Raw genomic sequence first — 27,792 nt, forward strand, 5'->3', positions numbered from 1 at the left:
TAGAAGGTTGTGGTGAGCTGCCTTCTTCAACCATTGCAGTCCACATGCTGTAGGTTTATCCACAATGTCCTCAGGGAGGGAATTCCAGGATTTTGACCCATTCAAGAGGGCATTGGGCAATTATTTGAGTAGGAACATTGCATATAGCTGTGGGGAAAAGGCAGATAAATAGCAATAAATCATAATACGTTTTGAAGAACTAGAGTAACACAATGGGCTGAACGGCCTCTTTCTGCACTGTAACAATTCTGTGATTTGGTGCAGTTTTCCCTCTAATTTTTCTGGAGCCTGTGCAAAACAGTGTGGCACATTGCATCCATTGACTGGCCGTCACATTGCAAATGATTTTCACAGTTTGTTTAATAATTATTAAAATTGTACATTGATATTACTTTACAGTTACAAGCATTCTACCTGATAAAATAAACAAAATTACTTCTTTGGCTCAACAGTGTGGAGACCTGTTTAGCGGTGGCACTAAATACACTATGTATAATTCACAGCCAAAAGAGGACGCTAGTAATTTCTTCAGTCTTTTCTTAGTGGCTTATCCAGCTGATCTGTATTTGCCATCCAATGACCATTTCATGCATTCAGGTTGTTATTTTGTTCAATGAAATGTAAAACTTAATTCGCATCAAATTGCCCAAGTTATCTATTTCTGGATTTGCACTTAATCAAATTCACGATGCTGAACTCATACTCACAGTCAGTGCTTGATGCTTGAAATGTTGCAGAAATGTCAAAAAAAAAGTCTCTTGAAAGTGGTCATTTTGTAGGCCATAGTCTGCTAAATCATTGAATATCTGAATGGAACCCATCTTGACTTTTTCCACATCATTAATTTGAAATCAGAGTGTTGTTCACGTATCTTTCTAGCCACACTCTCATCATAATTTGGTTTCAGAGTGGAATATTAGTCTCACAACACTGTCTTTTCTAAATTCATAATCAGTTTGTGTTGGCAATTGTAACCTGATCAAGTGCGTACCACTCTATTAATTCCTCTTCTGGAAATGTGTGTTCCAGATGGTCATGCAGCAGTTGAATAAATTGAAGGATAGGAGCAGTGGCACTGTCAAGAGCTACCTGCTTCTTCTTAATATCATTACTCCAATAAGCACATTCGCACTGATACTGAGTCTTCAGTTTATTGATTTTGGCTTTTGCAAATTACATAGCCACTATCATTGTCAAACAACTTCTCTGCAAGAATTTGCAAGTGATGCCAGCTCACCAAGAACATTATCCAGTCCCGTTAATGCAACATAATCCGATGGCTTTGTGAGCATTTTCAGGCTTTTTTTTATTGGATTGTTGCAATCATTCTCATCCTCTGCGCAGTATGCGTTCAAGTACCAATCACGTTAGTATTCTCATTGCAAAATGTCCCGATAACCACTTCACTTCATTTGGAGATCAAAATGCTAGTATACCACACTCAGAGACTTTGGCAAAATCTTCAAATAGTCCTTTCGTCACAGACCTGCTGAACATTGTAAACACAATAGTGTAGCTGGCTGAAAATGACAAAATGGCTACTTGGCATTTTTTCCTAGCCAAAGAAAATTGTAACTGGTGCAGTATTTCATAGAGCTCAAATCATGGCCTTCACAGACAGATAATAAAATGCCTCTGAGAATCACAACAGAGTCTTAGTAAGATGGGGCTGAGATGCAGACAGTAAGACTCTGATAAGACAGCTCACGTGGAAACCATCTGATTTGAATTTTCCTATTTTGATATGAAATAGAAAGAAAAGTTTGACCCATCTTATAGGCCTTTTAGAATTAGAATTAGTTTTATTGTCATGTGAGTGACACAAGAGCAGGAGTATAGTGAAAAGTATACAATGTCACCACTACATTTGCCTCACAAATTTGTTGGAGTTCTTTGACGAAGTGACCAGGAAGGTTGATGAAGGTGATAGATGTAGTCTGCATGGTTTTCAGTAAGGCCTTTAATAAGGTTCCACAATATAGGCTGCTCTGGAAGATTAAATTGCATGGAATCCAGGGAGAGCTGGCAAATTGGATACACAATTGGCTTGGTAGGAGGGAGCAGAGAGGAAGAGTGGAAGAATGCTTGTGGGACAAGAGGCCTAAGATTACTGGTGTGCCTCGGGGGTCAGTGATGGGTGCATTGCTGTTTGTTATCTATGTCAATGATTTGGATGAGAATGTGCAAGGCATGATTAGTAAGTTTGCGGATTACGCTAAAATAGGTGGTATCATGGACAGTGGAGAAGGTTATCAGAGTGTGCTGAAAAATGACAAATGGAATTTAATATAGATAAGTGTGAGGTGTTGCATTTTGGAAAGTCAAATCAAGGTAGGAGTTTCATGATGAATGGTAGGGCCTTAAGGAGTATAGTGGAGCAGAGGGACCTTGGAGTTCAGGTGCACAGTTGTCTGAAAGTGGAGTCACAGGTAGACAGGGCAGTGAAGATGACTTTTGGTGCACTAGTCTTCATCAGTCAAGGCATTGAGTACAGATGTTGGGATGTTATGTTGCAGTTGTATAGGGCATTGTTGAGGCCGCACTTGGAGAATTGTGTTTAATTTTGGTCACCTTGCTAGATGAAGGATGTTACTAAACTGGAAAGAGTGCAGAAGAAATTTGCAAGGATGCTGTCAGGACTAAAGGGACTGAGTTACGGAGAGAGGTTGGACAAGCTAGGACTTTTTTCTTTACAGCGTAGAAGACTGAGGGAGGATCTTATATAAGTGTATAAGAACTATGAGAGGCTTGGACAGTGTGAATGCAGTCAGTCTTTTTCCCAGGGTTGGGGAATCAAGGACTAGAGGTCATCAGTTTAAGGTAGGAGGGGAAAAAATAAAAGGGACTGTGAGGGGCAACTTTTTTTTTCAGAGAGTGGTACGCATATGGAATGAGCTGCCAGCAGAAGTGGTCGATGCAAATACATTCAGAGATAGCATGAACTGCAGATGCTGGAGTCAGAGACAACAGTGTGGAGTTGGAGGAATGCAGCAGGCCAGACAGCATCAAATGAATAGGAAAGGTGACGTTTCAGATCGGGACCCTTCTTTAGAAATGGGGAGGGGGAAGGGAGCTCAGAAATAAATACAGAGAGGAGGGGTGGGGCTGGGGAAGGTAGGTGGGATGGTAATAGGTGAGTGCAGGTAGGGAGTGATGGAGATTGGTCATTGGGATGGCGGCGCGGATAGATGGGAGAGAAGATGAACAGGTTTGTGTCAGGTCAGGGAAGTGGAGATGAGAGGGAGGGTTGGATATGGGATGAGACCAGGGGTGGGGAGATTTTAAAACTGGTGAATTCCATGTTTAGGCTTTTGGGATGTAGGCTCCCAGGGTGGAATATGAGGTGTTGCTCCTCCAGTTGGTGTCATTTTGACACTGGAGGAGAACTAAGATGGACATGTCACCCAGGGAGTGGGAGGAAGAATTAAAATAATTGGCGACCAGAAGGTGTTGTCTTTTGTCGCATACGGAGTGTAGATGTTCTACAAAACGGTCTCTGATTCTACGCTTGGCCTCCCAGGGTGACATGTCCATCCTGGGCCTCCTCCAGTGTTACAATGACATCACCTGAAAACTGGAGGAACAGCACCTCATATTCCGTCTCAGGAGCCTACAGCCTGATGGCCTAAATATGGAATTCACCAGTTTTAAAAACCCCTAGCCTCATCCCATGTCCAACCCTCCCTCTCACCGCCCCTCCATCTTGACCTGTCCATTTTCTGTCCCACCTGTCCGAACCATCCATCCCACTGGCCAATCCCTACCACTCCCTACCTGCACTCACCTATCACAATTCCCCATACCTTCCCCAGCTCCACCCCTCCTCTGTCTACTTATTTCCCAGCTCCCTTCACCCTCCCCATTTCTGAAGAAAGGCCCTTATCCAAAATGTCAACTCTCCTGCTCCTCTGATGCTGCCTGGCCTGCTGTATTCCTCCAGCTCCACACTGTGTTGAGACATATACACTAACAATATTTAAAAGGCATTTGGACGATTATGTGGATAGGAAAGGTTTGGAAGGAAATGGGCCAAGTGCAGGGAAATGCAGTTAGCATGGATGGATGTATTGTCCGGCATGGGCCAGTTTGGGCTGAAGGGCCTGTCTGTGTGCTCTAGGGCTCTACGATTCTATGACATGTGCCATTTAGGTACAAATATTAGGTACAAAAAATAGAGAACATAAAGAAAAAAAATTACACTACATTAGAGATATACATAGTATAAGTATAATTTGAAATATTTTTATATTTTAAATAGTTATATTTATACATTAGGGTAGACACATATATTCATATAATAATAGTAATTTTAATATACTAGACATTGGGAAATTTAATTAGATTTCTGTAGTCGGTCAGCCTTGGATATTTCGATACTGATTTCAATAAACACTCTTGGAGAACCTTGATAAGGGCCTGGTAGCAGCTGGTTTGAAATTTGTTATTTAGTACTGATTAGGAGAAAAGTATGATCCCACAATAATCAAGACTTTTTGGTTACATGTCCCTACGTATTAAATGCACCAATATGGGTATGTTAAAGCTATAAATGCAACCAAAGAAATCAGGTTAAGGGATTCAACTGAATTTTTTTTAAATAAATAGCTATAGACAGTAGAGAGAAACTTTCACTCCAACAGCAGAGAGATTAGAACAACAAAAAATATCAATGAGATAGCCTCATAACATTACCAAGGATCACTATAACCTCGAGAGAATAAACAATCACCATTTCATAACCTAAAGAACAAGGGAGGAATTTCCAAAAAATATGATAAGACAGGGAGCAAAAGAAGTCATGTCCCGAAAAACCTTAAATAATCCAAGTAAGCTCTTTCTTAATGACTTGATAAAGCTGTGAAAGTGATTGAATTTCATTCCTATCGAAGGGATTTGAGTAGTAAAGAGAACTAGCTTAAAAAGTATTTAAAGTAATGACAATAAAGTTCATCCTGGTATCAAACGTCTGTCTTAAACCATCTTACAGTATGCAAGCAGTTATAAATGGCAGCTGCTAGACACAGAGACTGTGTTTGACCTTTCAAAGTCAAGCAAGAGGGAAGCAGCTCCAGGAATTGTCAGGTCCATCACAGAATTGTAGTATTAGGTGAACTATGCATAACTTCATAAGAAATTTTATATTAGAACTGATATTACAAACTTTATAACAATTGGAAAAAATTCACATCCTTTCTAATCTTCTGTACTAAGGTTAGCAAGGATTATAAATTGTATAACAGAAATTGAAAAGACATTTATATATGATGCAGCGAGCAAATGCATGGGAAGGGATTTAACTGTCTGTATTGGAATATGGTCAATAAGAAGTACTGTAAGAGGCCGAGGACAGATGGTAGTAGGTCTGGCAAACATTATGAGATGGGTTGTCCATCGTTGATCATGTATTCACAGGATTAGATATGGAGGTCAGAGGTAGTGAGGCAACCAGAGATGTCAATGTTGTATGTAACCTTTGTAACGTGGCATGTATAAATTTCCTGTACTTTATTGGGAAAGGCAGAGTGTTTGAAAAACATTTCCTACGCTGAATTGGTAAGGAGCGCTGAATAAAGATTTTTGTTGCTGAACACATGACTCACACTCCTCTTTAAAATCTCTCTCCAACACACAGTTTTTAGAAAGTATTTTGATACCTCTGCTAATTGACATCTGTGTCCAAGCATTATGTATTCCCAGATTGTCTCTGTGAACACATTAGTGGTTACAACAAATGTTTTACTTTCGTTGCAAGATTGTAGCTCCTCCATTTTTCTTTCTCAGTATAACAGTAGCTCCATTTGATCTGTGAAGGCCACCATCAAGGTCATTGTTAACACAGGATTGCTTGATTGTTGTCACAATGGAGATGCTGTAACAAGCTGCCAGTTTCAAAATTTCTGCAAAGATCTTCTTGTAAGCAAGTTCATATTTGAAATGTCATTTGCACAATACATCCAGGAACTGTCTCTGTATGGCAAAGTCAACATACTCTGCAAATTTAAAGGCATAATTCTTTCTGTGTCCGCTCTCAGTAACTGCTGTGCACTTCACCATGTGATCATCAATGTCTTTACAGAAAGTATGGATGCATTCATCTTTACTGCAAGCATGACATTATCAATGAGAATTTTCATCACATAACAACTGAACTTCTTGCACTCTATACTCTCCATCCTCATCTCACAATCTCCTGGTGCTTCATAACTTGAAGGCTCATTTATCGCTCTTCTGGATTTTTAAAAAACTTATTCAAGAAAACAAAGCTTTAAAATATGAAAGAGAAATGCAACTTGTGACTGGCATCACGTTACTTGCTTCTGGAATGGCCACCTGCTTCCTGGACCTGATCCTCCTGGTCAACACTGAGAAGACTGTAAACTCCACAATCTCCCTGAGTCTTTTCCTATAGCTTTCAACTCAAGTTCCCGATTGCAGGTGATGTGACCTGGCTTCTTCCCCTTCAGAACTGAAAGTGGCTGCGTGATCGAGTAGATGGTCAGCCATGATCTTGAATAGGCGGAGCAGGCTCAAGAGACCAAATGGCTGAATTCTGCTCCAACATTCCTACTTTTTCCAGTTATCTGAAGAGTATGTAATCAATGAGCCAACAGAGCTGAAAGAATTTGACCCTGCCAGTTGGAAGTAAGATGGAATTGTCGACGCAAAGGATGATGTGAAGTTGTGGACAACCGATCCGCCTTTCTTAAAACATTAATAAAATTTTTTAAGGTTTCCTGACAATAATAATGTATCCAGTTGCCCTTCAGTGAATGTGGTCAGATCACAGCCTTTCTAAAGTGTGCTGAAGCCATCTGCTGGCAATTAATTTGAACAGAACTAATATTTTCAACTGCAAACACAAGTAGGTGGTAAACACAGGCCTGGTTGATTGTTTATACTCAACCATACTACTCAACAATAAATGTGTAACTTTAGCCCATTAAGTAAAAACAGAGCAATTCAGATGTATTTCTTGTTTGGTGAAATTTTGTCAAGATGTTAGATTTCATCACTTACAGTGTGACAGCCTATTTCTTCAATACATCACTTACATTTTCCTTACCATGTATACTCTTGCAATCAGAGCTGCTCAGGCAATGTGGCCCCAAAATGACAAAAGCGTTTAATTTGCGTTATTTTCACAACTCTAAACAGGGCTAGAGAATTAGAGGAATCTCTGCAGTCCCAGAGCTTGTAACTCATTAGAATATTCCCACAACCGTAAAGTTGAGAAGGGTGAATCAGATTCAAGGTGCAGAAAGAATAGAAAGGAATAATCAGATTGGATTATGAGGAGGAGAAAAGAAAATAACAGAGAAAAAGATAAACTTTTTAGAAAAATCTTTAAGAACAAGTAACTGCAACAACAAATAAGAATTCATAATTTAAGTTGTTTAAGCTGGAGATTGATTGGAATGTATTAATGGGTATCATATCATTTATAATGTACTTACATTCTTAATGACTAGTCTTGACGTTCTGTTGTATACTTAACGAGCAATTAATGTGTAAATCTAGCAAGTCATTAAAATAATAGTGAAGCCAGTGATGCCAGTTTTTGCAAATCGAACAGTGTAAATTGAATTACAGGTTCCAGAGATTCACAATTCACATTTTCACCCCTTATATCCTAAATTAACTATCTGATAAATCTGCAGTTTATTGTCAATGTTTTAGTATTTGTTGCCAATGTGCCAATTATTTTACCAGCATGATTTATTTAGCACATTATTAATTTCAACTTTTAAATGAAAATACCTTCTGAGTTATACAAAATGTGGAAGAAAAATGGAATAGTATATGTTTCATTGCTTATTAAATAAGATGCAGTAAACTGCAGTTCTTGTCACATCACCAAGATATTCTGAGGCATTTGCTCATGGCATTTGTAAGTAAATATACAGTGAAAAACAATCTCTCTCCACACAAACATAATTCGCCACTTACACAAAACAGCCTTTTCATTATCGGGCTCACAAGGTTGACTATGCTGTCAAACATGAAGATGCATTTATCAAGGTTAGTCTGGTCACATGTAATATACTATACAGTCAATGTAAATTTCCTTCTCTTGGTACCTCACAAAGTATTGATTCTCTAGAACACCGCATGTATATATATCTACCTTTATGTTCAAATAAATTTATGTTCACGCATTATGCTTTAGTTAGGTATGTATCTGTCAATGTAGGAAATTTTTGTGTGATATGTATTCCTTACTAAATATATTTTACTCAGTGGAATCAAACATAACTCTCACTTCCTGAGATTATTTTAAAATGAGTGGTTTCTTATTGACGCCCCTTTCACCAGAGGAAATAGGTTATTCCCTGTTCACCTTATCAAATTCCATTGCAGAAATGATAAACCTAAAGAGTAAAACTTAAATAAGAAAAAATATTAATCAATGCAAATCACCTTGAAATAATGCCCCCGATATTCTGACAAACAGACAGTTATTGCAGCAGAACAGACTGCATTGTGCACCAGGGCCATCGGGGAATCACAGATACCGTAGATTCCTTGGGAATTGAAAATTCCAACAGGCATTTCCTTTGTATATAAAACTTAGAAAGATTTAAAACAGCCCAGTACATGTGTAGAATTCAGAAGGTTTCCTTGCAGTTACATTAACAGTTGCCCAGGAAATGTTATGAATAAAAACCTAATCTAACTCCTGAGTAGGTACTAGGAACTGCAGATGCTGGAGAATCTGAGATAACAAGGTGTGGAGCTGGATGAACACAGCAGGCCAAGCAGCATCAGAGGAGCAGGAAGGCTGACTTTTCAGGCCTAGACCCTTCTTCTGAAGAAGGGTTTAGGCCCGAAACGTCAGCCTTCCTCTCCTCTACTGCTGCTTGGCCTGCTGTGTTCATCCAGCTCTACACCTTGTTATCTCCAACTCCTGAGTAATTATTAAGCTGATTCCCAATTTGGGACAGGGTGTTATACTCCAGATAGTTAGCGAAAAACATATGACCGTGATAGGCAGTGAATGCAGTTGATCAGGAAGGTTAATTTGGTATGTAGAGCAGGTTTTAGTCTTCACTTCATTCCCTTCTTCAGGAGTGGATGCCCAAATGAATTAATGATAGGGCCTTTGGTCTGATAAAGAGTTACTTTATTTCCATAACACTGCAAATTGTTCAGTTCTTCATCATAACTTTGAGTTAAATGTCCAACCTTCAATCTTAAGCCACCTTCTGGTAGTCCCCTGGGCCTAATCTTTGCACATATTTTGTCTATATTTTTACTTTATCTTTCCTTTATCACCTCTTGAGCTGGTTTTCCCAAATGTATTTCAGTCTCTTATAATATTTCACCATCAGCTAAACTGTCCTATCGCTTATCAAAATGGTGAACTGAGCACTTGCTCATTGCAGTTATCAGCAAATGTTCCCACAAATCACTGGTTACATACATTCCGGCAAGCACCTTACTCAATCAAAGTTAAATGGGAAGTTGGTGACAGTTTCATACATTTCCCTTTGTTTAAACTCATTCAACCTTATTTAAGAATGATGATTTCTTGCCTAGTTTCCATGGAATTTTAAGCAATTTCCAGTGAAAATGAAATTAAAACAGAATTTAAGACACAATCCCGGTCATTGACCTATTTCAATTTAGTTTCATACATAGTAACCTTATGCATAATTTCTAAACATTTCTAACAGGGGTCATCAGAAGACGAATTTAACATAGATCTACATGAAAAAGGACTCAGAAGGAAAAGGAAGAGAACTATTTTATGTAGTGAATTGTGGTGATCTGAAAGGCACTGTTTGAAAAGGGACTGGAAGCCAATTTATTAATAATTTTCCAAAGTGAATTGTCTAATCATGTAATTTGCAAAGATATGTTGAAAAATCAGGGGAGTAGGAATAACTGGATTGGTCCTTCACAGGCCTAAGGGACCAATAGCCGCCTTATCATGCTCTTATGATTCTGAAACTATTTACATACAACTCAGTTCAAAAAGCAGAATTAGTTGGCAAATGGACTCTGATTGGTAGAGGCTTGTCATGGAGAAAGATAAACTCAGAGTATTTTTTTCAAATAATAAAGTTTTCACACGCTCCTGCAGGGGGAAAACATAACATCTTAGATTTCTTTTGGCTAATTTCAAGTTGTGTCACATATTTTGGAGGGATTTTCATCATAGGGCCCAGCAAGCTCTCTTACCAAACCTGCCACTCCTGCCGTAACAGCATTTGTCACTTCTGTTTTCCATCCCATCCTACCATGCACCGCTCCCAGAAGAACCAGCCACATATCCATGCTAAGACTAGCATCCACTGCTTATGTGCCATCTTTGAATGCTTACTGCTGCCTTGGAATGAGGCACTGCCATTTAGCAGCTGCCCCACTAGGTTTCACAGGCTGTGAGGAAAGATGTCCAAGGAGGGAGAGCTGGCACTGTGCTTCTCTGGAAAGGATCCCGGGTTGACAGATGGTGCAATGTAGGGGTGTCCTCCTTCCAGAAGACCATCGGAGGAGGTTGTGCCACCAGACAATGCCACCTGGTCAGAGAGTGCTACCCAGGATTCATCTCACGTCCCCAGAACTTTAGTCTGGACTATCAAGCCAGAGACATTACCAACGCACCAATACATTCCCCTTAGAAATGGAATGGGCTAGTCAGCCTGTCAAACCTGCATGTGGCCTACATGTGACACCAGACCATAAGCAATGTACTTAACTCCTAGTTTCCCTCTGAAATGGCCGAGACAGCCATTCAGTTCAATGGAGATTAGGGATAGGCTTCAAATGCTGGCCTTGCCAGCAATGTTCACATCTCATGAAAGAACAAAGAAAAAAAATCATTTAAACCTCACATAGGTCTGCCATTCTTCTAAAAAAATGGTGATGTGAATTTATAGGGTCAAACTAGTGAGTTATCAAGGCCTCCTCATCTTTATATTCTTATGTCACTATTTACTAAGCTAAGTAACTTCTATGCCTTTCCAATTGCCTTAAGAATGTGCCCTGCCACCTTCAAGAGACTTGTGCAGCTACATCCCCTGATCACCCAGCTCCTGTATCTCCTTTAAGATTATATCAGTTACCTTGCCTCTTCCCGTTCCCTTATTCTGGATTAACATTTCAATCTTTTGAGCCAATTCTTCAGCTTATCCATTTCTGACATTAGTTCCTCAAACTTATGCTGTTGAAAACTTTGCTGTTATCTACAAAATCAATTCCCCTGTAGATCTCATTTGGCAACCATTCACTTGAAGTTATTTATTACCCTAGCCCGACTCATAAAGTTTAGGTTGCCCAGAATCAATCCAATTACCACCACTTTTATGTTATTCATTTGGAACTTTAGCCATTGTCTCAATGGGCTGACATACTATGTCCTCACGAGAAGATAAATGTTGTACGCTCCTCATTTGTGCAAAACCCTTATTATGTATGCATCCTATTTGCACACTCATCATCCTTGGCCTCCTCCAGAGCTTCCCAACATCATAGATGCCAATTCTTCAGTCAATTTGATTCACTCTTGTGATAGTAAGAAATAGTTGAGGACATTAGATATTGCAAAGGCTTTGGGCCCTGAGAACACTTCAGCAATCATTCTGAAGACTTGTACTCCAGAACTTGCCACACACCTAGCCAACTGTTTCAGTACAGCCAGAACAATGACATCTACCAAATAATGTGGAAAATTGCCCAGGTATGTCCCTTGTCACTGAGAAGATGGTAGTGAGCTGTCTTCTTGAACCGCTACAGTATGTGTATATTTTTTTCATTATTCATTCATGGGATGAGGGCTTTGCTGGCTCAGCAGCATTTATTGCCCATCCCTAGTTGATCAGAGGGCAGTTAACAGTCAACCATATTGCTGTGGGTCTGGAGTCACATGTAGGCCAGACCAGGCAAGGGTGGCAGTTTCCTTCACTAAAGGGCATTAGTGAACCTAGTGCTGTAGGTAGACCCATAAATACTGTAAGGGCAGAAGTTCCCAGTCTTTGACCTAGCAACAGTGATATATTTCCAAGTCAGGATCATGAGTGTCTTGGACGGGAACCTGCAGGTGGTGGTATTTCCAAGTGTCTGCTGCCCTTATCCTTCTGGACGGCATTGTTCATGTGCTTAGAAGGCACTTTCTAAGGTGTCTTGATGAATTTCTTTAGTCCATCTTGTAGATAGTACACACTATGACTACTAAGCATCAGTGGTGGGGCGAGCATATGTTTCTGGTTGTAATGTCAATCAACTGCTTTGTCCTGAATGATGTGAAGCTCCTTGAATGTTGTTAGAGCTGCACTCATACAGGCAAGTGGAGTGATTTGTACTTTGTAGATGGTGGACAGACTTTGGGAATTTAGGTAGGGAGTTACCCATTGCAGGATTCCAAGACTACGACTTGTCCCTGCAGCCACTGCATTTACATGACTACTCCAGTTCAGTTTCTGGTCAATGGCAATCCCCAGGATGTTGATAGTTGGGAATTAAGCATTGGTGATACCACTGAATGTCAAGATGTGATGGTTAGATCGCCTCTTGTTGGAGATGGTCATTGCCTGACACTTATGTGCCACAAATGTTATTTGTAACTTTGTCAGCACAAACTTTGAATAGAATCATCACAGTGTGCAGAAACAAGCCATTTGGCCCATCAAGTCCACACCAACCCACCGGAGAGCATCCCATCCAGACCAACCCCCTTACCTTTTCCCTGTAACCCTACATTTCACATGGCTAACCCAACTAGACTGCACATCCCTGGACACTATGGCAATTTAGCATGGCCACTCCACTTAATGTGCACATCTTTGGGCTATGGGAGGAAACCAGAGCACCCAGAGGAAACCCATGTAGACACGAGAATGTGCAAACTCTGCACAGACAACCAAGGCTGAAATTGAACCTGGGTCCCTGGCACTATGAAGCAGCAATGCTAACCACTCAGCCATCGTGCCACCCTATTTTGAAATCTTGCTGCATTTTAACATGGACTAATTCACTATGTGAGGAGTCATGAAACAGTGCTGAACATTGTGAAATCATTGGAAAATATCCCGACTTCTGACCTTTACGATGGAAAGAAGGTCAGTGATAAAGCTGCTGAAGATATTTGGACCTAGGGCACCACCCCATAGGACTCCTGCAGCAATGAGAACAATGTAGAGCTTTCCTACCCCTCCGATGCTGCCTGTCCTGCTGCGTTCCTTCAGCTCCAAGCTATGTTAACTCTGACTCCAGCAGCTGCAGTTCTTGGTATCTTCAATTGCTGCAGCAATTCCCTCATCCCATGAACGATTTAAAAACAGTCCTGGAGTTGAGATAATGGACCTCCAACAAAACATCTTCCCAGTCGTAAGCATTCAATTGTATTAAATATCTTTGTACTTTTCTCATTCCCTCTGAAAATTTTATTTTGAACAACTGTATTTCCCTATCAAAACCATTCCTAGATGTTCTCTTAAAGAAATATTTTCTGCTTCAGCAATGATGATGTGTTCCCTGTGACTGGAAATTTCCTTAACATTGACTGAAGTGTCCAGCATCTTTTGTAAGCCAAAACATAGGACAATATTCTTGATGACATCTGTGATATTGTGTGCCTCAGGCAGAGACCAAGCTGAATAATCTATTTGACATCTCTGGCTGAAGATGCTTGTAAATTCTTCAATCTTGTATTTTTCACCAATGTGCTGAGCTATCCCACAGTTGAGATTGAGGATATTTGTGGACTATCCTCCTTCAGTAAGTTGTTTAATTGTTCACCACCATTCAAATTGGATGTGGTAGCTGTGCAGAGCTTGGATCTGAGACATTGGGTGTGGGATTTCTCATCCCTATCGCATTCGATTTCCTCTGCTTCGCATGGAAGTGCTCCTTTGTTGTAACTAAGCTGACATGTAATTTTTAGGCATAACCAGTGTATTTTTTCTATTAATTTGTAGAATGTGGACATCGCTGGCTGGGCCAGCATTTCTTGCCCATCTCTAGTTGCCTTTGAAAAGGCAGTGGTGAGCTGCCTTCTTGAACTGCTGCAGACCTCCTGCTGTAGGTTGACCCACAATACAATAAGGGAGGGAATTCCAGGATTTTGATTTAGTGACAGTGAAGGAACGGCGATATATTTCCAAGTCAGGATGGTGAGTCACTTGGAGGGGAATTTGGAGGTGGTCGTGTCCCCACATGTCTGATGCCCTTCTGGATGGAATTAGTTGTGGGTTTGGGAGGTGCTGCCTGAGAATCTTTAGTGAATTTCTGCAGTGCACCTTGTAGATAGTACACATTGCTACCACCAAGCATCGGTAAGAGGAGGGAGTGAATGCTTGTGGATGTAGTGCCAATCAAGTGAGCTGCTTTGTCCTGGATGGTGTCAAGCTTCTTGAATGTTGTGGGGGCTGCGCTCATCCAGGCCAGTGGGTAGTATTCCATCACACTCCTGACTTGTGTCTTGGCGGTTAGGCTCTGAGGAGTCAGGAGGTGACTTACTTGCCACAGTATTCCTAGCTTCTGGCCTGCTCTTGTAGCCACTGTGTTTATATGGTAAGTCCAGTTGAGTTTCTGGTCAATTATAATGCCCAGGATGTTGATAGTGGGGGATTCAGTGATGGCAACTCCATTGAATGTCAAGGGACAGTGGTTAGATTGTCTCTTATTGGTAATGGTCATAGCCTGGCATTTGTGTCACGCAAATGTCACTTGCCACTTGTCAGCCCAAGCCCGGATATTGTCCAGATCTTGTTGTATGTGAACATGGACTGCTTCAATATCTGAGGAGTCACGAATGGTGCAGAACATTGTGCGATCATCAGCGAACATCCCCACCTCTGATCTTATGATGGAGGGAAGATCATTGATGAAGCAGCTGAAGATGGTTGAGTCTAGGGCACTGCCCTGAGGAACTCCTGCCGAGATGTCCTGGAACTGGGATGATTGACTTCCCACAACCACGACCATCTTCCTATGTGTCAGTTTTCACTACACCTACTGAAGCTTTTGCCCCCGATACCCATTGATTCCAGTTTTGCTGGTGCTCCTTGATGCCACACTTGGTCGAATGCAGCCTTGATATCAAGGCCTGTCACTCTCACCTCATCTCTGGAATGCAGCTCTTGTGTCCATGTTTGAACCAAGGCTGTAATGAGATCAGGAGCTGAGAGGCTCCGGCAGGACCCAAACAGGGCGTCACTGAGCAAGTTATTTCTGAGCAAGTGCTCTTTGATAGCACTGTTGATGACAGCTTCCATCATTTTATTGCTGGTGTTGCTTCTTGGCATGCCCTCCTGCACTCTTCTTTGAAGTTTCTCACAATTCAAAGAAATTGAGGATGATTTAATTGTATATTCTCGTTCCATTGCAAATGAAAATTCATCTTTTCCCTCTTCTCTGACTGTCACTCTGTACTCCCTTGCTTACCATATCTTAATCAATTTATGAATCCAGTACTCAATGCATCTTCAATTACTTCACTATAGTCTTCCATTCATGGCTTATACTCAGCATATTGCAGAACTGAATTAACAAGGCCTTACAAAAGCCTGGTTGCTCATGGATGTCTTCCAAGCCTTCTGGGTGTTTTTAAACTCCTGCTCATAAGAAACCTCCCTGCATTTTTAAAAATTTAACTAGTTATATCCACAATTGTATTTCCTGTGCTAAAAAAGATAAATGGGTTGTAAAAGACCTACCAACCTATTCATTTCTTCATTTAATTTCACTGATGTTATATTGCAAGTGCCATTTCTAAATCAGTCAGACATGACATTTGAAAATTTAAATTTAGGTTACAGCGATTTATGACATCTATTCACCCATGTCCATGATCTGGAGGACACTCAAGCAGAGGTAATTACCCCTGTACTCTATGCACTTTTCTAATCAGAGGCAATCAGCTAGGCTGCAGTGTGATTTATGTAAATGATATACTCAAGCCATCTGTGCTAACCACTGGAGATGCTATGATCAATAGGGTTATTATTCTTTCTAGTTCATCTGACTGTTAATCAGAATACATGAGTGGAAATGAGGTTCTACTTACTGGACTGTGCTTATTATTAATACCCACTGGTATTGATTTGAAACCTTCAGACATAATGTTGTGCCAAAGGAAATACACCATGTAAAGTTACGTCCTTGTGAACTGCTAGTGACTACATTGACTTCTCTAAATTTGAAATTAAGATCTCTTTAGGTCCGACTGTTAGAAATTTCATAATGGTATTACGACAGGAAGTATATTAGCTGCCCAATGCAAGTAGCCGAGATCATAATGCAATTAATTATATTGGCTCTGTAGAATGCAATGGATCAATTTGAAGGATTTTAGTGGCCTTAATTTAAAGGGATTTTAAGTATTCATGAAGAAGAATCTCAGAGTGCCCCTGAATCCCTTCACCAACAACACCTGAAGTATCTTCTCATTTAGTTAACAATTGCAGCTTCTGCAGAGAACTGCACGGGAGTCAGTTCAGACCTTGTATTATGACTAGTGCCAACAATTTCAAATCTCTAACATATAGACACTCTCCATTTTCTCAAGCCAAACACTAGGCGTATCCAGTGCTGCTGCACAGTCTGATTACACATGGAGGATAGCTGCCATGTTGGCAGAGATTAATTTCCATTGTGGTGTGATTTTTTTTTCAAAAGAAAGAAATCTTTATTTTTAAGGCTTGCTTGAAGAAATTTGAAGCTATTGAAGTACATGCCTAAATCTAGATTTTTAGCAGGTATGTGTAAATCAGTGCTGCACAACCTAAGAATCCCTTTTTCCAAATAAGGGGAGACCAAAACTGCATACAGTACTCCAGATAGTGTCTCAAAAGGGCCACATAGCTAAAGTAAAAGTTCCTTACTTTTAAATTCCCATCAACTTGCCAGAAGCACACTACATTCCATTTGCCTTCCTAATCATTTGTTGCACCCATAGTAATTTATTGTGATTTGTGTACCAGGACACCTAGATCTCTCTGTATCACCAAGTTTTTTTCATTCTTTCTCCATTTAAATATTTCACTTTTTAAAATTTCTCCCTGCCAAAGTGGGTGAGTTCAGTTTCCCACATTGTAAACCATCTGCTAAAGCTTTTCCCAATCTCTTAACTTATTTATAACCTTTTAAAGACTTTTATCTCCACTTGTGAAATTAACTTCCTAGGTGTCTTGCTGCCATCATGAAATTTAGTTAGCAGACATTTGGTTCCCTGATCCAAGTCATTGATAAAGATTGTAAACAGTTGAGACCTCTAACATTGATCCTTGAGGAATGACACTACGGAAAGCTTGTCACCTAAAAATGACACATTTATCACCATTCTCTACTTCCTATTAGAAAATCAATTCGCTTTCCATGCTAACATATTACTCTCTACACCATGAGCTCTTCTTCTGATGTGGTATTTTCCCAGAGGTTTTTGGAAATCTAAGTTCACTACATCAACAGGTTCCCCTTTATCTATGGTGCATCTTAATTCTTCACAAAACAGTACTACATTAGTTAAACATGATTTCAATTTCACAATATCATGTGGCCTCTGCCTGATTCTGTCACAATTTTCTAAGCATCCTGCAAGAACCTCTTTACACATGGATTCTAACAACTTCCCCATAATAAATGTTAGGTTAAGTCATCTATAATTCCCTGCTTTCTACCTTCCTCCTTTCATGACTAAGTATGTTACAGTTAACTGACCTATAGTTCCCTGCTTTCTGCATCCCTCCATTCTCAAATAAACATGTTTCACTTACTGTTCAATTCAATTGCAGGAAGGCATGCCAAGAATAACACCAGTTTGAGGTGTCAACCTGGTGAATGTACAACAAAGGACTACTTACACATCAAGCAATGGAAGCAGTCTATGATAAACAGAGCTACAGAATCCCACAACAATGCCCTCTCTCCCCCCAACTCTAAATTCCACCATCTGCCGTGACAGGATTTGAATTCCTGAACCTAGAACAGGTTAGTGATATTGCTACAATGCCATCTCCCTAAATATAAGGGAAAGCTATCGAAACTGGGATTATTTTTCTCTTGAACAGAGATGACCAAGAGAAGACCTGATTAGGATCCTCTAATGAGTTTTGGTTGTTTTGAAATAAGGAACTCTTCAGTGGTTGATGAACAAAGAACTTTGTTTGTGAATGCTACACCCAAAGCCATTGCCTGCTGATGTTTCAGCCTGAACAATTTTTCTTGGCAGTTTTTGTCAGTCGTGCTTTGCACTTGCATTCAATTTTCAGAAGCCAGGAAAGGAGGCAGGTCCCAAATTTACCAAAACAAGAACCAGACCTACACTGTTAGCATTATTTTCAGCCGCAAAGCAGTCAACTGAATTAACTCGCCCCAAGTGAGCAACTAAACAGCATAGTTTAAATCACAGCAAAATAATAAAGGACTTATTACCAGAACATAGCAAAGTGTGAAGCTGGGTGAACACAGCAGGCCAAGCAGCATCTCAGGAGCACAAAAGCTGACATTTCGGGCCTCGACCCTTCATCAGAGAGGGGGATGGGGAGAGGGAACTGAAAAAAATAGGGAAGGAGAGGGAGGCGGATCGAAGATGGATAGAGGAGAAGATAGGTGAAGAGCAGAGTATAGGTGGGGAGGGGATAGGTCAGTCCGGGGAGGACGGACAGGTCAAGGAAGCGGGATGAGGTTGATAGATGGGAAATGGAAGTGCGGTTTGAGGTGGGAGGAGGGGATAGGTGAGAGGAAGAACAGGTCAGGGAGGCGGGGACGAGCTGGGCTGGTTTTGTGATACAGTGGGAGGCAGGGACAGGCTGGGCTGGTTTTGGGATGCAGTGGGGGAGGGGGAGATTTTGAACAATATGAAGTCCACATTGATGCCATTGGGCTGCAGGGTTCCCAAGCAGAATATGAGTTGCTGTTCCTGCAACCTTCGGGTGGCATCATTGTGGCAATGCAGGAGGCCCATGATGGACATGTCATCTAAGGAATGGGAGGGGGAGTTAAAATGGTTCGTGACTGGGAGCTGTAGTTGTTTATTGCGAACCGAGCGGAGGTGTTCTGCAAAGTGGTCTCCAAGCCACCGCTTGGTTTCCCCAATGTAGAGGAAGCCACACCGGGTACAATGGACACAGTACACTACATTGGCAGATGTCCAGGTGAACATCTGCTTAATATGGAAAGTTATCTCGGGGTCTGGGATGGGGGTGAGGGAGGAGGTGTGGGGCAAGTGTAGCACTTCCTGCGGTTGCAGGGGAGGGTGCCGGGAGTGGTGGGGTTAGAGGGGAGTGTGGAGCAGACAAGGGAGTGATGGAGAGAGTGGTCTCTCTGGAAGGCAGACAAGGGTGGGGATGGAAAAATGTCTTGGGTGGTGAGGTGGAATTGTAGATGGCGGAAGTGTCGGAGAATGATGCGTTGTATCCGGAGGTTGGTGAGGTGGTACGTGAGGATGAGGGGGATTCTCTTAGGGCGGTTATTGCGGGGGCGGGGTGTGAGGAATGTGTTGCGGGAAATGCGGGAGACACAGTCAAGGGCTTTCTCAACCACTGCAGGGGGGAAGTTGCGGTCCTTGAAGAACGCGGACATCTGGGATGTGTGTGAGTAGAATGCCTCATCCTGGGAGCAGATACGGAGGACGCTAAGGAATTGGGAATAGGGGATGGAATTTTTGCAGGGTGGTGGGTGGGAGGAGGTGTATTCTAGGTAGCTGTGGGAGTCGGTGGGCTTGAAGTTGACACCAGTGGACACCACACCCGGCGCCTTCCCCTGCAACTGCAGGAAGTGCTACACTTGCCCCCACACCTCCTCCCTCACCTCCATCCCACGCCCCAAGATGACTTTCCATGTAAAGCAGATGTTCACCTGGACATCTGCCAATGCAGTATACTGTATCCACTGTACCCGGTGTGGCTTTCTCTACATTGGGGATACAAGCAGAGGCTTGGGGACCGCTTTGCAGAACACCCCCACTCGGTTCGCAATAAACAACTGCACCTCCCAGTCGCAAACCATTATAACTCCCTCTCCCATTCCTTAGAGGACATGTCCATCCTGGGCCTCCTGCAGTGCCACAATGATGCCACCCAAAGGTTGCAGGAACAGCAACTCATATTCCACTTGGGAACCCAGCAGCCCAATGGCATCAATGTGGACTTCATATGCTTCAAAATCTCCCCCTCCCCACTGCATCCCAAAACCAGCCCAGCTCGTCCCCTCCGCCAACTGCATCACAAAACCATCCCAGCTCGTCCCCGCCTCACTAACCTGTTCTTCCTCTCACCTATCCCCTCCTCCCACCTCAAGCCACGCCTTCATTTCCCAACTACCAAACCCATTCCACCTCCTTGACCTGTCCGTCCTCCCCGGACTGACCCATCCCCTCCCCACCCACACTCTCCTCTCCACCTATCTTCTCCTCTATCCATCTTCGGTCCATCTCCCCCTATTTATTTCAGAACCCTCTCCCCAACCCCCTCTCTGATGAAGGGTCTCAGCTTTTGTGCTCCTGAGATGCTGCTTGGCCTGCTGTGTTCATCCAGCTTCACACTTTGTTATCTTGGATTCTCCAGCATCTGCAGTTCCCATTATCTCTATTACCAGAACATGCCTGATGCACAGCTTTGTTAGAAAGTGGAATGCTCGACTAGAATCAGTAATGAAAGCAGAACAGCTTTTAAATGGACATTGGGTGAATTAAGAGAAAAATGAAAGGATTTTGAGAAAAAGCAGAGGATTGGGTCTCAGTTCTAGCTCTGTGGAGTGTTAGAACAGCATGCTGGAATGTAAAGTCGAATGAATTTGTAATGACAAAAACTGAATGTACAATACTGTTTTCTATGTGGAAAAAAAACCTGCCTGTCAGTTCCCTGGTGTTGGAATTATTTAACTGTTTTCTCAGATTCACCTTACGACTTTTACCATGGGAAAGTGCTGACACTCATACATTACCATGTTGTAAAACTAATTAACCTTTTCAAAATGCTGAATAAGGGTTATATAGGGTGTAATTTCAATGCATATATATGCATTTCCATTTATACATCTTCTTGGATATGTAATTAAAATTTATCTTGTAGTCAAGATGTAATTATTCAGATTGATATGGGACTAACAATAGATAATATTTGTGTAATCAGTCTCCAAGTAATCCTTCAAATTAGGACATAGAGGCAAGAATAGCAAATGACGGTACATTTTATTAATGTTTTTGTTACCATTTTCTTCTCTTAAGGCATTATTTATTGAGATACCACATAGATATTAAATAAGTGCATGTGAGAATCTACTTTTCGACATCTGGATTGTCTTGATACATAGGAACAGGAGTCAGTCATTCAACCCTTTATGGCATTCTGTTAGGTCTCTGATGATTTATTAGAAATAAAAGTTATTTACCTGATTACTTTAAAGTCCTTAGAAATTTTACCAAACCAAAATTAAAGCATAAATAATGTTCATAAAATAAAAATTATATTGTGATGATATGTTAGCACGTTGAGGGAGGAAAACAGTAGAGGCACAGATCCTAATCCTTCAATCATCCTTAGATATAGAAATTGTGCCAGAGAATGGATGGTTGTCAAATTTGAAATTCAATTATGAAGCAGTGAAATTTGGATTTGTGAAAACTGCTGCATGCACGGGCCTTTCACACAGAGAGGGGAGCAACTGTTAAAGGCTTTCCAGCCTAGCAGTGATTCCTGGCTGTGTCTGCACCTTGTTAATGCTGGCAGTCCCACACATCTCAGGAAGCCCATAAAGCCAGAGGTCTGGGTTAAATACACAGTCGTTTCAATACTTACAGGCCCGACCCAACAGTTCCACAGAAGTCTCCCAATCACCTCCAAAGACACTCCAGTTAAATCAGATATGGGCATGATTGTTAACAGATTCCCAAATCAGTGACACTTGTTTGGATAATAAAATGTGAGGCTGGATGAACACAGCAGGCCAAGCAGCATCTCAGGAGCACAAAAGCTGACGTTTCGGGCCTGGACCCTTCATCAGAGAGGGGGATGGGGAGAGGGAACTGGAATAAATAGGGAGAGAGGGGGAGGCGGACCAAAGATGGAGAGTAAAGAAGATAGGTGGAGAGAGTATAGGTGGGGAGGTAGGGAGGGGATAGGTCAGTCCAGGGAAGACGGACAGGTCAAGGAGGTGGGATGAGGTTAGTAGGTAGATGGGGGTGCGGCTTAGGGTGGGAGGAAGGGATGGGTGAGAGGAAGAACCGGTTAGGGAGGCAGAGACAGGTTGGACTGGTTTTGGGATGCAGTGGGTGGGGGGGCAGAGCGGGGCTGGTTGTGTGGTGCAGTGGGGGGAGGGGACGAACTGGGCTGGTTTAGGGATGCAGTAGGGGAAGGGGAGATTTTGAAACTGGTGAAGTCCACATTGATACCATTGGGCTGCAGGGTTCCCAGGCGGAATATGAGTTGCTGTTCCTGCAACCTTCGGGTGGCATCATTGTGGCAGTACAGGAGGCCCATGATGGACATGTCATGTGGAGAATGGGAGGGGGAGTGGAAATGGTTTGCGACTGGGAGGTGCAGTTGTTTGTCGCAAACCATTTCCACTCCCCCTCCCATTCTCTAGATGACATGTCCATCATGGGCCTCCTGTACTGCCACAATGATGCCACCCGAAGGTTGCAGGAACAGCAACTCATATTCCGCCTGGGAACCCTGCAGCCCAATGGTATCAATGTGGACTTCACCAGTTTCAAAATCTCCCCTTCCCCTACTGCATCCCTAAACCAGCCCAGTTCGTCCCCTCCCCCCACTGCACCACACAACCAGCCCAGCTCTTCCCCCCCCACCCACTGCATCCCAAAACCAGTCCAACCTGTCTCTGCCTCCCTAACCGGTTCTTCCTCTCACCCATCCCTTCCTCCCACCCCAAGCCGCACCCCCATCTACCTACTAACCTCATCCCACCTCCTTGACCTGTCCGTCTTCCCTGGACTGACCTATCCCCTCCCTACCTCCCCACCTACACTCTCTCCACCTATCTTCTTTACTCTCCATCTTCGGTCCGCCTCCCCCTCTCTCCCTATTTATTCCAGTTCCCTCTCCCCATCCCCCTCTCTGATGAAGGGTCCAGGCCCGAAACGTCAGCTTTTGTGCTCCTGAGATGCTGCTTGGCCTGCTGTGTTCATCCAGCCTCACATTTTATTACCTTGGAATTCTCCAGCATCTGCAGTTCCCATTATCTCTGACACTTTGTTTGGACTTCAGTTTCACTCTTTACCAGTTCCAATTTTGTTCAGTATCTTTCAAACATTTCTCTAAACACTGGTCTATCAGCATGCAGTTCAATGTGGTCCAGCCACCTTTCAAGTAGTTTGTATAGAAGCTCTTGTTAAAACAGAGTTTTCCTCCAGATAAATAAAATTGAAATGAAAGTATGCGAACATGATCGAGGACATAATCTGCGTCTTTCTTTCTCTGAACTCCATGTTTGAAACCCAATTAGATTCTCCAGCTCCCGCTCCCGCTGCACAGTACTGAGACTGCTCTGAGAACTAAAGAATGATGATGGTAGATTTGAAGCAGAGAGAAAACCATTCACAATACCAGCTAACATCCAATGAGACAGAATCTAACTACAACGTCACACATGATTTAGCTAACTTGATTCTGAGGGTATACCACTACCTTCTCAAAGGTGCTCAGATCCCAAGAACAATTTTTTAAAAAGGCCAGTGAGAATTTGGTTAGCTAATAATTAGTGGGGAGCAGGATGCCAGTCTCATGGACAAAATGAAGTCAGAGAGGAAGGTAGAAAAGAAACTAGAGGAAAATATAAATTCAGGGTTAGAAGAGAAAATACCCTTAGAGGGATTATGACGCAGCAGACCAGGGAAAGGGAGAGAAGTGGCAAAATCCACTCAACATGTGGTCTCAATCTTAGTGACAAAAAAATCCACGAGTTCCTCACACTTGTTGGAAGTCAGGGGAGAGGAGGTAGTCTACAAAAGTGTCCTCCCTTTTCCATCGGGATCTGGGTGTAAATTGCTGCACACAACAGTAAGATACAATCATAGATAAAGTATATTGGGTGAAAGGTCACATGTTTTTGTGGTCTGGACAAAACAGCACGCCATATTTATAAGGAGTGTTTTCATCTACAACCCCTTTTCAGCTTTTTGTAGTGACTGCTCTTCAAATTTTCGGTTGCACTTCAGCTCTATGCTGTTAATCTATGACAACCTGTGTGGTGAAGGATAAACAGGGCAGAGAGCCTTCTCGTGGGTCTACTCCTGGTCCTGGCCAAAGCAGCCATTACCAAGTAGCAGGCTATGTAGGTGGTTGTTGTAGTTGGCTGTTTGCCTTTCCTTCTTGTTTACATTTGCATTCGGGTGTCACTGGAGAGGGAGCACATAGTCCTCACCTGTGCAATAGAGGCCTTTAGAGGCAGGTGGGCACCAAGCCTCCGCCGAGGCTTGGGGACCACTTTGCAGAACACCTACGCTCGATTCGCACTAAACAACTGCACCTCCCAGTCACGAACCATTTCAACGCCCCTTCCCATTCCTCAGACAACATGTTCATCCTGGGCCTCCTACAGTGCCAGAATGATGCCACCTGAAGGTTGCAGGAACAGCAACTCATATTCCGCTTGGGAAACCTTCAGCCCAATGGTATCAATGTGAATTTCACCAGCTTCAAAATCTCCCCTCCCCCTAACCCATCCCAAAACCAGCCCAGCTGGTCTCCGCCTCCCTAGCCTGTCCTTCCTCCCACATATCCCCTCCTCCCACCATTCGCCCCATTCCCATCTCCTACTTACTAACCTCATCTCGCCCCCGTGACCTGTCCGATCTCGCTGGACTGAACTATCTCCTCCCTAACTCCCCACCTACATTCATCTTTCCTGGCTCCATCCCCGCCTCCTTGACCTGTCTGTCTCCTCTCCACCTATCTTCTCCTCTATCCATCTTCTATCCGTCACCCTCTCTCTGTATTTATTTGAGAATCCCCTTCCCCTCCCGCATTTCTGAAGAAGGGTCTAGCCCAAAACATCAGCCTCCTGCTCCGCTGATGCTACTTAGCCTGCTGTGTTCATCCAGCTCTACACCTAGTTATCTCAGATTCTCCAGCATCTGTAGTTCCTACTGTCTCTGAAACACCTTATTTCTCGGTCCAATAATCCCTCCTGTTGCCTCTAATGTCTATTTTCCCTTTCAGTGAATTTGAGGCAATTGCTCAAAGTGTTTAAAATAAACTACTGATTATCTTTGAATTCCAAAATCGTGCAACTCAGATAAATCCTTTTAATAATGCTCGTAAACTGGTTAATGTTAATAGCTTGATCAACATTGTGCATCTTATGTCAAGAAGCCTTGGGCATGGTCATGGTGACCACTAGAATATCATTCGATGTGCCAAATCAGTGTCTTGAATCCCCTTAGGGACAGATGTGCAACTTTTGCCCAGAGCCCAGTCCACCAAATAATCCCTGGATCTGAGCTGCCGCATGCAGCTGCAACTGTTAGATGAACCCATAATCAGATTAAAGCCACCAATGAGCATTTAACTCTCTGTTGTAGCCCTTTGATTATCTTTAGATACAGTTTGTTGATTTCAAAGTCTGGGTACCATTATCGTGGTAAAGGAAAAAGAAGAGGGAATTCATCAGGATAAGTCGCTTTCAGCACAGCCTACCCATTCTCCCCCACTCTCAGTTCTCGTATCACTTATTCAGTTTTTCTTCTGTCCTGGCCCATGATCAATAATCCCCTCGTCTACCCATCCCTTTCAATTTGAGTCATTGGACTCAAAAACATTAATTCTGGTTTCTCCCCACAGATGCTGCCATATCCGCTAATTTCCATCAATGTATGCATTTTTTTTTGTTTCATTCCTTCAGCTTCCTTGCTTTTATATCAGATTCATCGGGATGTTACCTGTGTTGGAGTGATTCAGCCATGACAGTTGTACTGGAACAGCTATGAACTGAGAATTGATAATCTGGAATTGTTTTCCTTACAGCAGTGGTGGGTGGGAGAGGGAAGCATTGATCAAAGTATACAAAGTTATGAACAGCACAGAATGGAAGAAGCCTTTCCTCTAAGTACAGGGATCAATAAACAGGAGGCATAGATTTAAGGTTTAAGATGGGTGGTTTAGATGGGATTTCAGGAAGAGTGGTCAGTGTCTGGACTACACTGCCTGATAGAGTGGTAAAGGCAGAAACCATTTAAGACATTTAAGGAAGTGGTTAGTATGCTTGCTTGTTTGACCAGTGCATTGAGCCTAGGAGTTTGGAGGTCACATTGCAGTTGTACAGGACGTTGGTTAGGTCATTTTTGGAAAACTGCATTCAGTTGTGGTCCCTCTGCTATAGGAAAGATGTTGTGAAACTTGAAAGGGTTCAGAAAAGATTTACAAGCATGTTGCCAGGGTTAGACGCTTGAGCTATAGGGAGAGGCTGAATGGCCTGGGGATATCTTCCCTGGAGCATCGAATGCGGAGGGGTGACCTTATAGAGGTTTATAAAATCATCAGTAGCATGAATAGGGTGAATAGCCAAGGTTTTTTCCTCAGGGTGGGGGAGTCCAAAACTTGAGGGCATAGGTTTAAGGTGACAGGAGAAAGATTTAAAAAGGGCGATTTTTGAACTGAATTGAATAGGAAAGGTTTAGAGGGTTATGGGATAAATGTCAGCAAATGGGACTAGATTAATTTAGGATATCTGGTCGGCATGGGCGAGTTGGAGCGAAGGACCTGTTTCCTCGCTGTGAAAACGTGATGTCTCCCTCGGGGCAAACACTATATACCCGCCAAAATAATGGATCCCAAGCAGAACCCATAGAGGTCAACGCAATCGCTCTCCTACTGAATCCTTACTCAATGATGGGTCAATACAATGTTACCTTGGTCATGGAAAGGGATATTTCCCCCAATTCCCCATCTTTGTTGTGTTTTTGGCGGTTTACTCTTGAAGTCGGCTCCAACCCCGCGTCATTTCCTGTCCGGACCGTGGGGAGTTCCGTTGCGGTCACCCTGACAACCGGGCCTAGGCATCGACTTCTCTCCAACCTTTACCTGCAGGCCCGCTGCTCTCTCCCCGATCCCCTAGCTCCCTGATGGCGGGAGGAGGCGATCCCGGGAACCAGTATTTCTGCACCGCCAGCCGCGGCTTGGAGCAGCTGCTGAGGGAGGAGCTGAGCCTCAAGCTGTCGGCCTCTGAGGTGAGTGAAGTATCCGAGAGGGAGCAGCTTGTGGCTGGGTCTGCTACTGGTCCAACCTTTGGCTGCTGGCTTCGACCTTTCCTTTCTCGCTGCGTTAAAGTAGGCAAAAGTTTTTATGTATTGATTTGTGTGTTCGTTGAGCCGTATGTCACATGAGAATAGATCTATTACTTTTTTTTGTGCTGTGCATTTTGAATGTTGGCTTACATTTGTATGCTGATCATATTTGCATATTCATTTGTTCGTATATTTATATGATATCAGATGTAGCGTTCTATTTACCTTAAACAGGCCTACTGTAGAGATTTTGGAAACACACTGTACCTTTTTAAGACAACATTTTTTTAGGCCATGATATAGCCAGGGGATCAACTCATTGCTATGGCCTCTGTCAGAATTCTGACAGTAGTACTAAAGACTTGTGTGTCAGGAGTTGCTGCACCCCTAGCCAAGCTGTTCCAGTACACCTACAATACCCATCTAGCCTACAATGTGGAAAACTGCCATGGTATGAATTGTAAACAAAAAAAAAACAAATCCAACTCAGGAAATTATTGGTGCTGCTTGGCCTGCTGTGTTCATCCAGCTCCACACTTAGTTATCTCGGACTGTCCAGCATCTGCAGTTCCCATTATCAATGATCAGAAAATTATTGCCTGTTTGCTTTC

General features: G+C 42.6%; 1 protein-coding gene and 1 long non-coding RNA gene across 3 annotated transcripts in view; one reads left to right on the plus strand and one right to left on the minus strand.

Annotated features, from left to right (window-relative positions):
- Positions 1 to 342: 342 nt before the first annotated feature.
- Positions 343 to 27,064, minus strand: LOC125452447 (uncharacterized). The gene is made up of 2 exons (XR_007247552.1): positions 26,807 to 27,064; positions 343 to 1,489 (listed from the first exon to the last, which is right to left on the minus strand). It is a non-coding gene; the product is annotated as an uncharacterized LOC125452447 (long non-coding RNA).
- thumpd2 (THUMP domain containing 2) overlaps positions 26,897 to 27,792 on the plus strand; it is a 41,740-nt gene continuing 40,844 nt past the window's right edge. Inside the window, exon 1 of one of the 2 annotated variants that reach the window (XM_048530859.2) lies at positions 26,897 to 27,124. In XM_048530859.2, the coding sequence (XP_048386816.2) occupies positions 27,020 to 27,124 (105 nt within the window). In that variant the 5' untranslated portion in view covers positions 26,897 to 27,019. The remainder of the gene's footprint in view (positions 27,125 to 27,792) is intronic. The other variant, XM_048530860.2, reaches the window with a different exon arrangement.

This window comes from Stegostoma tigrinum, chromosome 4 (assembly GCF_030684315.1).
Source record: "Stegostoma tigrinum isolate sSteTig4 chromosome 4, sSteTig4.hap1, whole genome shotgun sequence".
NCBI classification, from domain to species: Eukaryota; Metazoa; Chordata; class Chondrichthyes; order Orectolobiformes; family Stegostomatidae; genus Stegostoma; species Stegostoma tigrinum.